This window comes from Heptranchias perlo, chromosome 25 (genome assembly GCF_035084215.1).
Source record: "Heptranchias perlo isolate sHepPer1 chromosome 25, sHepPer1.hap1, whole genome shotgun sequence".
Classification (NCBI taxonomy): domain Eukaryota; kingdom Metazoa; phylum Chordata; class Chondrichthyes; order Hexanchiformes; family Hexanchidae; genus Heptranchias; species Heptranchias perlo.
This window is the reverse complement of record NC_090349.1, coordinates 26033309-26045732: the sequence shown is the minus strand read 5'-3', so window position 1 is coordinate 26045732 and position 12424 is coordinate 26033309. Positions and strand designations below refer to the sequence as shown.

The 12424-nt window shown below is 39.7% G+C and overlaps 1 protein-coding gene across 8 annotated transcripts in view; it reads right to left on the bottom strand.

Annotated features, from left to right (window-relative positions):
- The window catches only part of kdm2bb (lysine (K)-specific demethylase 2Bb), a 239778-nt gene that overhangs the window by 93507 nt on the left and 133847 nt on the right, over window positions 1-12424 (bottom strand). For all 8 annotated transcript variants that reach the window (XM_068005804.1, XM_068005806.1, XM_068005802.1 and 5 more), the window contains 3 exons: window positions 11831-11984; window positions 9658-9773; window positions 30-156 (listed from right to left, as the gene is read on the bottom strand). In XM_068005804.1, coding sequence (XP_067861905.1) covers window positions 30-156; window positions 9658-9773; window positions 11831-11984 — 397 coding nt within the window. The remainder of the gene's footprint in view (window positions 1-29; window positions 157-9657; window positions 9774-11830; window positions 11985-12424) is intronic.

The window sequence follows — 12424 nt, the reverse complement described above, 5'->3', positions numbered from 1 at the left end:
GAACACATGCACTACTGCTGCTCGCTTACCAATTAACATTGATTCCCTCTGGTATTCTTTGGTGAGATGAGACCGTTTCGTCAAACAGAACACATATCTTTCCAGGACATACCAGCACATTTCATAGTAGAAAGGATAGCGGAACTTGGCATTAACCTGAAAAACAAGGGATATTTACAAACAGACTGCAGTGTGTGAAGAAAGGAGACTGGGCAAATAAACCTAAAAGTGCAAACTTCCATGTGCTGGCAACACAGCAGACAGCTGTGAATATGAGCATTGTGTAGGGTGGTCACACGGAGATGACTGAGGAAAATACATCCAAACCACTTCTTAAGGACATGTTAGTTTTTGAAAATATTCAAGGAGATTGTGTGTATTAGTTTTTTTTAAAATAAAGTTCATGCAGCTTAACAAGCATTTCATATCCATGATTTTTGTTATGGTCAGGGAATGAATTTTGTGAAATACCCTGGTTTATATCAATCTATACTTCACATGAGGGACTGCACATATTAGAGCATTTCTTGTTGTTTCACTGTCTGTTTGAATTACCTTAACAACAGGCACTTCAATATTCAAAGGCGGCAATAATTAGATTTTTAATAAAGTAACTACGTTTGCAGTATGGATTAATGGATATTCAAGTTGCTAAAATTCAAGAGATAATCAAGTCATTTTAGGTTGCTAGTTAGCAGAGACACTCATTTCCCAAAAGGACTGTAAACAGTCATTTTTTTTACAAGTGAATCCTCGTTCATCCTTTCTGCGTCAAAACTGTGCTGCTGCACGCCAGGCAATATTAAAGACATCAGTGCCCAACAATACTTCCATGAGTCTGCACCAGATTAAGTTCTTCAAATGCAGTACCCAGTGTGTGAATTTTGCAAATAAAAAAGGAAGGAGTGATGAGATAGAGACATTAATGCAGTGTTCCTAAACAAATTAGAATGTTTCTCTCTCTTTTGAATATGGTTCAGTGTGGCGCCCTGGAACCCGAGCCCAGCAAGGTGGCACCTTATTCAGGGGAAGGAAGAAAATTCAGAAAGGGAAACAAAGGCAGAACATTTATTAATGAACTGTGCTGTTCTGATTCGCCTGGAATTTCCACGGGGCATTGGCTGAACGCCTGCAGAAACTGCTTAAATGGCTGATAACGGTTGTTTACACTGTTTCTCTGGGAGATTGGGGGAACCCCACAGAAATTCTCCCCCAACGCGTTTTGTTGAAACGCTGTTCAAAAGGTGCCAAATTTCCAAAATTGTGTACATTTCTACCACAGTACCTGCTGTACAAGGCAGGGTAATTTATATTAATCATTTAGATTAGTGTCACAACTTGGAGCCAAATGAAACCCATTTCCATTGATCGTGCCTTCAAAGACAGTTTCATGTGTGTTTTAAAGTTTAAACAAAGTCTTTTGTTGTAACCACTTGTGCCATTAATTGACTGTGGCAGCAAGAACAAGTCTTTCATTGTTCCAGGCTACCAACCAACTATGATTAAGTATCACCCCAATACAAAACCCAAATTAAAAGATCAATTAATAATGTACTGAACAAGAATAACACTCAGTAGAATTTTGAAAACAATACAACATAATAGTAGTTTAGTTCGGTCAAAGACCTTTTTTTAATTAATTATTGTTCTACGATTTTTCTTCTTTCCACGTTTCTCCCCTCCCCTCCCCTCGATGTTGACTTCTTGACGGGTATGGTTCAAAGAATGTCAGTAGCTCTCTTATATCTGCCCAAATGATTATTATTCAATCTATTTGACTGTGAGAGGGCATCACAGCCACGCCCAACCCTGTTCTCATCCAATTTCAACATGCACATTTCCAGCAGGGGATGATGGATAGCGATCAAGAATGGGAACATTGGCCAATTTTCCCCATCGCAACCGGGGGCATAGAAGCTAACAGTAGCATACCTACTGCAGTTGTGGCTGAGATTAAAAATCTCACCATGTACCAGGCATTAAACTGGGGACCTTCCTGGTCTGTAAGGCTCAGCTACTCATTGAGCCATTGGGTAAGTCTAAAGTTTTCCCATCCTGTGCATTTTTCTAATTTTGTAATGGTTTTGTTGAAAACCATTTTTTAAGTTTATCATCACAAACAAGTGTAGCCAAAGGATTATGGTAGGGTATTTTTGTAGCTTTGAGTGGAAGCTTTCCCAATAGTTTAGTAGCAAGTTTATTCAGTGAGTAGCTGAGCTATACAGACCTCCATGTGACCTACTTGTAAGCATGTGACAATGTTGCTTGGAGTAGACCAAAGTGACTACCCCTCCAATTTTCTGTCTTTCTCTGTGGAAAAGCGCCTGACCTTTGCTCAATATCTTCCTCTCCCTCTCCAGTGGCATGGGTGAATTCAGGATCTTCCCAAATAGAAAAGAGTCATCAATATTACTATAAAGTCAACTTATCTCTACAGCACATCAAAGCAGTTTATATCGACTCGGCTGTAAGTTGAATGGGAGTCAGCTGAAACAAAGGTCTTGTGCCGGGGGATTAAAGGATTTCTGCATTTGCTCCAAGGTTACTGCAGCATTAAAAGTGTTTTCAGCAGCTGCAGACATTCTCGCTGAAATTTTAATCCATGTCGGCCAGACAGTCAAATCTCACTGTCAAAAATCAGCTTGAGATGATTACACAAGTTATGAGCGCAGTGAACATAAATTAGTGTTGGAATTGTATCATCTGTCCCATACATGTAAATCTAGGAACTGTGACTGACCTGCTCCATTCTTCAAGCAAGTTAGGAATACTAAGTGTTGTGGCCAAATGATTCCATACTAAGGGTAAACTCTCTATCTAAAAGCAATTATCAGGTTCCCTTGATGGCCTGGTGGGTAAATGAGTAGGCCTGAGTGGTAGTAAGCCACACACAACAGGAAGGTCCTCTGTTCATCATGGTCTGTGTTGAATTATCTGATCTCAGCCTAGGCAACAGTAGGGTCACAACAATTGACATCAGTGCCCCAGGGCTAGAAAATAAACAGACAAGGTTCCCACTACTGATTGCTGTCCATTGATCCCTACGGAAAGTGTATGTAAGCAGATGTTGGGTGACATGAGTCAGGCATGGATGTGATTCCATCGCCCAGTCATGGAATAACCCGTCAAAACTTGTTGCCAAGGATAATCACAAATGGCTACTTGAGTAAGATAAGAGAGTAGCTGGCAGCTATGAACTGTACCCCAGCACAAGTCAGGGCCTTCAGAAAGGAGGGGAGAAAAATTGCAAGGGAAAAAACATGTATAAATAAGAGCAATCACAAGTACCATAACTATGGAAACTCAATCATGACACTATTTCTCAATTATTTTTAAAGGTAAACGTTATCTGTGAACTATCACCCTATGTCAGTCAATGCAATACAAAAAAGTCTACATTAAATCATTCACCACTCAACATTTTTCTTAAAATATGCTATAGAAAATTAAAAGCTTTCTTTAAACCTCAGTAATTGTTAATGTTTTTATTGCACTCAAGTGGCTAGGTTTGTTTTCATTCATGATTAAGTATGAATAACATAGTATTTTGCAATTTATATTTCTCATCATTTGTAATGGGTTTCCTTCAAAGATGTCTTAAAATCAAAAAACATTACTGTACCAGTGGTAAAAAAAAAGCAATGAACTTTTGTAGTTCTTTGAAGTTTACTATTTGTAACATATCCTTGGAATAACTCATAGAAGTATTACTTTAAAACACCCTCACTGCTATGGAACATGCTTTCTTGCTTTTGAATCACGTAAGGCTCGTAACTATAACGCTAAAATTTTATATTTTTTTCCCATGTTTTTTTTTCCACACAAAAAGTGGCTTTCTCCTAGGCCTCTGTCAATGCTGCTCAGAGCTCTCTAAGGGAAGCCCGAGGCAAGTCACTCATCAGTTCCCACTCAAGACGACCCGATTGAGATCAGCAACTCGCCTCGTGGGGAACTTTGAGCAATCTTGCCAGCACGTAGCAATTGCTGTACCAACTCAGGAAACCAATGTTAAATCACAAACAGGAATTTACAGTGATCATATTCTGCAGTCTTATGAGCCAAAAGACTTTACTCAATTCGTTTCTTAAAGGCTAGGAATGCTGGGATAATATTAATGATTAAATCAAGCTTAAGATTTTCTCTCCATCAATTCAATCTTTAGAAAAATGGAGACTGTATTAACACATCTTCCATTATACAGATGATCTCTCCTACCCAAGTCTTTCTGCCCTTGTTTTTAATGTTGATCATTAATTCAGTGTTAGCAAACCCGAGGGTGTAACTGCACAACTGGTCCAATTTGGAATTTTGAGTTGAGAATTTGAGATTATCACAAAGCACCAATCATAGATACGTACACGGTCCCCTTCTAAGGCACTGCTAACAACCTTCCAGATGCCGTTGCTTTGTTATAGTAATGGCCAGTATTTCTAGGACTTCTGAACAGCTGTAACACGCAACAATTTCTGTACACCAGTTCTCTGTTTCCAATATAGTAAACCATTAGAAAAATGACCAGCTTTTGTAAATTAAGGCCCTTGTTGTGGTCTGCTTCCAACCAGAACAGACTCAGTTAAGAAGTCAGCTATCACAATGCACACATTCAAAACAGAACTTGTGACAAGATACCTACCTACATTTGATCAAGGAAAGAATGTTAAAATTTTACATTTGTGTTTGTTTTTCTTGGTGTAAAGTGAGAATGACTTCACAAGAATGGGAGTGTAAAAATAATTGCATTTTCCCAAGTATTTGCAAGACCATTTGCAAGCCCAGATCCCAACATCAGCCTTTGAAAACTACAGTTTGATTTTTTAAGGATCCAAAAACTATGTATGTTTTGATATTTACAAAAACATTCAACCAATTCCATTATGAAATATCAATATTGTAACATAGGTGTTTAATGACACTATACTAGGAATGAGAATTTAGGTAGATTCAGACCTCAGGTTTGACATCAGTAGGTCTGAACGATCCATCCTTTGAAACTTGCAATGCTAAACCCCTTGTGTGTAAGCCAAAATGCCAGCAGCTCTTATCTGCGATCCTTAGCTGCCGAACAACAGTTTCACGTACCCTAAGGAGCGTGGATAATAACTGCCTCCATTTTGACTTTCTTATGATGATGTATCACTATCATGAGAGTGCCTACCCCCACAGGAGGATTAGAATCAAAAAGACTCACTAGGCTGCCTTTCTCACAAGAGTATAAAAAACTAAAAGACATTTTTATCCTGAAGAAATGGTATTGACAGTAGCCACAGTATTCCTGCTATTAAATTATCTCTCAAAGATATATAGAGTCAGACAGACAGATAATGCAAGCACTGGTGGAACTCCCATGGTGTTGCTCATCTCTCCCTTCCACACGTAGGCTGACAACGCCGAGCTCTACCTTACCACCACCTCACTCGATCCCTCCACTGCCTCTGATTTGTCACGCTGCTTGTCCAACATTCAGTACTGGATGAGGAGAAATTTCCTCCAACTAAATATCGGGAAGACCGAAGCCTAGCCACCAACTCCATCCCTCTCCCTGGCCACTGTCTGAAGCTGAATCAGACGGTTCGCAACTTTGCCGTTCTATTTGACCTGGAGATGAGCTTCCGACTACATATCCAGTCCATCACTAAGACCGCCTACTTCCCACCTCCGTAACATTGCCCATCTCCACCCCTGCCTCAGCTCATCTGTTGCTGAAACCCTCATCCATGCCTTTGTTACCTCTAGACTTGACTATTCCAATGCTCTCCAGGCCAGCCTCCCATCTTCCACCCTCCCTAAACTTGAGCTCATCCAAAACTCTGCTGCCCGTATCCTTACTCGCATCAAGTCCCATTCACCCATCACCCCTGTGCTCGCTGGCCTACATTGGCTCCCGCTCCAGCAATGCATCAGTTTTAAAATTCTCATCCTTGTTTTCAAATCCCTCTATGGCCTTGCCCCTCCCTAGCTCTGTAACTTCCTCCAACCCTGTAACCTTCCGAGATCTCTGCGCTCCTCCAATTCTGGCATCTTGCGCATCCCCAATTTTAATCGCTCCACCATTGGCGGCCGTGCCTTCAGCTGCCTAGGCACTAAACTCTGGAATTCCCTCCCTAAACCTCTCCGCCTCTCTCTTGTCCTTTAAGACACTCCTTAAAACCTATCTCTTTGACCAAGCTTTTGGCCACCTGTCCTAATACCTCTTGTAACTCGGTGTCAAATTTTGTTTGATAACACACCTGTGAAGCGCCTTGGGACGTTTTAGTATGTTAAAGGCACCAAAGAAATACAAGTTGTTGTTATTGTAGGCTTCTCCTTTCGTTGTCTCTGCTTCCCTTTCTAAACATGGTCTGCATCTCCTCCCGCAACAGCATGAAGATCATCGTGTGGAAAGATTATGGTCATGAGCCCATATCTTAGAACTCCATGGTACATCACACTTGTGCAGCAAGTAGAGTTAAGAGTTCAGAGTTCAATGTCAACATCCATTGAAAAAGAGCCAAATACCTGATCCCAAACAGTAGGATTCTCTACTGCCAAGCCAATCATTTTTCAATATCACTAACAATCTTCTTGACCATCTTTTTATTTTGCAAGACATTGAATGCTTACAGGAACACTAAATTTTAATACAACTGAGAACTTCTTAAAAGAGATTTCAGTTAACATCCCAAGTTAACAAAATACTAGGCAGGTTGGTAACAAGCACATATCCAGTACCTATTTAAACAAGTAGAAGTGGATTTCACTTCTTGTCACTTTCGAATTAAACTTCTGGGAGACAAATGTGAAGATCTACTCTACAGAGATTGCCCTGATTTTTATTCCTGGACGACAAGCCGCATAGGCGATTGTTTTGATCTCCTTTAATGAAACTCCACCTTTTCAGTGTATGAAAAAAAAATCATATCACACAGGTGCCTGTCAACTATTTGTACAGTGAAAATGCTGAGATGCCTTTACTAACATTGCAATAAGAGGGATTTTACCCAGTTGTATTTTTAACTTTTTTTTAGTGCAAGAACTAGTTTCCAGAGGTAAAGCAGTACCTGTCATCTTACAGTAATGTGCAGTGACTGGCGTCAATGTTATGATGTATCATTAATTCCAATGGGGACTCCATTTGTGACAAATGGTCTGGTCAGAGTCACTTCTAAAAACAAGATTTTGATTCCTATTCCAAGCCAGTGAGCTATGCTAATGTACAATTCCACAGGTGCCAGCAGCCCTCACCCAAGTGGCTATTCTTCACATATCAGCCTATACAAGGAGCATTTGCAGCCTATTTGACAGTGGAAGCCATCACAAGTGGGCCTGATCTCAGCTGATAGCCACACTGACACATGCCAGGGGAGGTCACTGGTTATAAATTGGGGTAGCAAACCTACCTGATTTTTCTCCTCTCTAGCCTGGAAACTTAGTGGCGAATTTTAGTGTGCCCACCAAGGACCTAGCTGAGACGAGTAACTCAGTAGAGACATGGATCAAACCCAGGCCTTCCTGATTTGTGTGGCTCAGTATCACCTGACACAGTGGGAGCCTACAATGCCACTTATTACTTTACAGGCATATGAAAGGCCCTTGTCCTGACTGGATTTCCAAAATAAAGCTACAATTAGCATCCTCACTAAGATCTCATGTCCCATCTAAAAGCAGAATACAAAGACTTTTAGTAGGATTCCATTTTGGGATGTGATTAAAGCTCACTTGTCAATGGCAGAGTAACACCTATCATATGAATAAGATTCACAAATAGAGGGGGACTGAGTTACCAATTCAAGAATCACTGCACAGTGTTACTCAATTACAAATTCTAGGGATACATACTCGTCATTCTGTTTACTCTGATGAAATGCAACAATTTTTTTGTACCCTTCTCTCCTGAAGGTGTCAACTCCAGTTGCGGTTGAATGGGGTGCTAGCAGGCTGCTGGTACCTCATCAAAACAGTCATTGTCCACGTGTGAGCCTAGACAATGAATGACCACAGAGGGGATTACTGTTGAGCCTGATCCTGTTCTCACCAGACATCCCTGCCTGTGCATTTTCCAGCTGGAGTCACTGAATCGTGATCAGTGGTGTGACCCAGGGCACTGAGTGCCATACTAGTGCGTGCCACTGCTGATATTAGCTAACGCAGCACAGATCAGGGATTGAAACTGGGGCCTTCTGGTCAGTCCCGCTTAATAGTACTACAAAGTGTACTTAATCATCAGGTTAATGGAAGTTCACTGAGTTTTTAAAAAACTTTGAGTTCTTAAGCGCTTATCACTTAAAAGAAATACATTTTCATGATATATATGTTCAAACCTTTGAGAATCTTTAAATCAAGAAGGTTTAAGAAAATAGTTGCCAATGTTGTAGTTCCTCTGCAAAGAAGTTTCCCATTTCTACATAGGTCACCAAAATATTAGTGAAATCATTACTCCATTCACAAACTATCAGAGGCAACCTCTGGGCCTACAAGTCAATGTTCTAGAACTCAATTACACAGGACAGCTCAAAATCTGTGAATACACACAGGAACAGCAGCACGAACAAGCTCCTCAATAACGCTCATCCTTCAGCTATACTGTTGGGAGCAGGAAGGAAAAAAAAACTTAATTTACTTTTCTTATCAATTTTTCTTTGCAAATTAAAAAAACAAAGATTGTTCTTAATTAACATTAGAACGTTTTTATGAAGCTGCATGCCTCCAATTGTAGGTCACTGCCTTGGTTTCTCCCTTTGCTATAAAATTGGAATGAAAATACTATCAAACCTGAGGCAAGAATCTTCAATGGAACATATAAACCTATTCAAGGGGCAATAAACATGTTAAACCCTATACTTCAGCTTAATCAAAGGTAGCACAAAACTTTCCTAAAAATGCAGTTGGGTTTTTAGAAATACTCCAGGTTTAGAAACCTCTGGGGTTTTAGAAATACTTTTCACATAAATAAACAAAAATCACAAGACTGAAGAGTATCACAATCACTTTTACTAAAAAGTACCTGGATCTTTGAACTAGAAAAATCATTCTGGATATTTACTACAAATATATTCTTACAACACTACATCATTTAACTAGTGCAAAACTTAACCTGCTAACCAAAATTTCAGTAAGTGATCCTTATTTAAAGAGAACGTGGCAGGGAGCGGGGGAAGAGAGAAAAGCCAATACAAATTAAATAAGATGCTTAAAGCTCCTCTGATGGTTCAGTAGATAAATGCGCCATCCAGTCTGGTACTGTGGCGTAGAGAGCAGGAAAGTGACAGGTTGAATTCTTCGGCAGATGCTGTCAGTTGATCTCAGCTGGGCTATTAATGGAGGTATTAGAATTATCCCGTTATTGGACTAAGAAAAAGTCAGCTAAACTTCCTATCCCTTATTGATATCATGTGATCCCTGTCAGAAAGTGCTCAAATGTGGACTTCTGGTGAGAACAAGATCAGGGTCAGTTGAAATGCAACCATCCCCCACCGCCAGTTGAACTGCCTGCTGATATTCACTAAATTTATGCACGAAAAATGTGTGCTTAGATAATTTACCAGATGCTGTAAGTGCCGTGAAACTCTATTCCAGGAGAGAGACCGTGCTCTCAGATAAGGAGAGGAAATAGCTGGAAGGGGGGAATAATTGCTTTGAATCTGCATTTATTAAAGGTGAATTATCACGGAGATGTCTTACCCGAGTTCGATCCTCAATCCCATAGATGTGAAGCTGCATAGGAATATTAAAGCTGTGCAGGAAATTTCCACCAAACACCAATGTGTCTACTGGCGTATATACAGCATGGATCCATCCTGAAATTAGAGATTGATACGACTTGTGAGTTTTGTTGCAGTTTTAAGATTGCAAATTATGTCATTTAAAATAAAAGCTTTATTAAACTTTCAAAACAACTTGCATTTATATAGCGTCTTTAATGTAGTAAAACAGCCCGAAGCAGCATTTTAAAAAGCAACCTAAACTGCACCACATTGTGTACTGGGGAGGAGGTGGGGGAAAGTGGAGCAAAGGAAAGGAGGATGTGGGACTCAGGTTTTGGGTATGGAGGGGGATCTCATGTTTTTTGGTGCATGGTAAGCGTTTTGCTTTTTTTGTGTGCGAGGTCTGATTTTGTGTATAGGAGTCTTGATGTTTCTGTGGAGGAGTCCCGCTTTATGTGTTTGAGTTTCTCTTATTTGGGGAGGGTCTTGCTTCTGTGTATGGGAGTCTCGCTTTTTTGTACATGGGGCATCACGTTAATGCATAATCATATGAGGTCCCCAGACTGTTTTTGACATGCATACCTGGCTCCCAGCTCCAAAATGTCAGGCATCCCTACTCTAATTCACTGTGTAACCAAGGTACCACGGCAATTCTGTGAGCACCACAGATTATCTAGAATAGTAAGTGTGGCCAAATTCTAGCGTTGAAACTGCAGTTGCATTTCTGTACAAAACATATCATCCATCATTAGGTACAGTCTGCACCACACGCCATGAATGGTCATACGATTGCACGACAAGGAGATGAAGAGCATCTATTTTATTACCTCATATCATCACTGACTGAGGTCAGTGTCTGATGAAAATGAAGCAGTCATTGAGGACAACTTAGTCGTAGGTAGCCAACGCTTTCCTTCAGCATTACACACCAGGGGTGCATTACCCAGGACCTTCATTTGCTAGTAACAAAAAGGCTGAGAAGGCATTGGCTACATTGATTCAGATGCACCTGACCTTCTGAGTGTTAAATATTTGTAAACAAGAACATGACATGGTTAAAAACTAATTATTTCCCCTGTCCCTACAACAAATTTTTTAATGGAGAAATTATTTAGGAAAACAGAAGCCTTGAAGTAAAAAGCAAAGTATATTCTCAGTAAAATGTATATTGGAACTGCAGGCATCAGCTGTTAATATTTCCTTACACTTTAGACATTGATCTACCAATGTTTTCAGACCCTGTCAGCTCTCATAAATCAACAAGGTACATCAGTATAACAATGCCAGCATCCAAGTAATGCAGGACATTTATAGGTCATTATTGTATGATGATCATTACCATTATATTATGCTCACTAACATGAGAAATGAGGTCAGAAGGGTTATATTTTCTGCAAGTTTTTCAACCACCATACTGACTATAATAGAAAGTGCCATCGCCTTAAAGCTATGCAGCAAGATGAATTTTGAAGATACACAGCTATAAAATTATTTTTTTCAGAGGTTGAGGAGGTAATATCTTGCAGTAATGCCACGTAAAGTGCTTATAATAGAACTGAAGAAGCATGATCTTTTGGAATTGTTCATTACAAGCCACTTGACAACAGATCAGATTGCTATCCCACAGATGATAAAGGAAATGGTTTTCCAAGATTTCATAATTGGGATAGGACAGATGAGATTTCATTTAAAAACTCAATTTCCAGGTACAACATTACTGGAAAATAAGATACTGACCCTCCTAAAACAACTCAAGTCAAACTGAATGAAAAATGCACTTTATCTTCTGTTACATGTGCTAGTTATTGCGTCTCAGTAAGATTTTAAATAAGCGCAACAAATATATACAAATGCAGCAACGGTAATGGTGAATCACATTACTGCCTGTGACTACTTCAGTAGGTGAGATGATGCTACCAGTCACTCAAATATAAATGGCTGACAGTTAAGAATGATTCAGTGAAATTGAATTATTTACAGCACTTTATCCCCCACACAAGTAAAGCATTAGCTGAAAGGACAGCACACAAAAGACTGCCTCCTTCCTTCCAGAGTCAGTAAAGTTGTATCCACCTACAAATCTCACCCTCCACCGATCTACTGAAGCAGGTAATGTAAAGTGACAAATAATAACAGCTGTCTTCAGTTACCTGAAGGGATCAGAAAGGTATATCCTTGTTTTAATTCAATCCGTTGACAGCCGTCCACTCTGTCCCCAAGGAAAATATCACCTTGCTTTCCTGACAGAACCCACTCTTCATAAATCTCCAGATTGTGCGATGTAGGTGGAACTAACCAGAATACCTGAATAAGACAGACTGCTTATAAAACGGAGACTCTTCAGAATGGTCACATTTTCCATTGGGTGACAAAATTAGCTTTTCAAGTCTCTAAAAGGTGCAGAGTTAAAAATATTACATTTTAAATTGTTTGGTAATTTTCTTAATGCTGTGATATGCATGAAAAATGCACTTTATCTTCTGTTACATGTGCTAGTTATTGCGTCTCAGTAAGATTTTAAATAAGCGCAACAAATACATACAAATGCAGCAACGGTAATGGTGAATCACATTACTGCCTGTGACTACTTCAGTAGGTGAGATGATGCTACCAGCCTTTCCATGGCCCATGCCATTTCATTAAAAATCAAAACCATGCTTATAAAACAAAATACTAAGCACTCTAACTCCTAAATAAATTTGTAACCACTCAACAAGGTTTGAAAATGCTTTCTGCTAATTTTA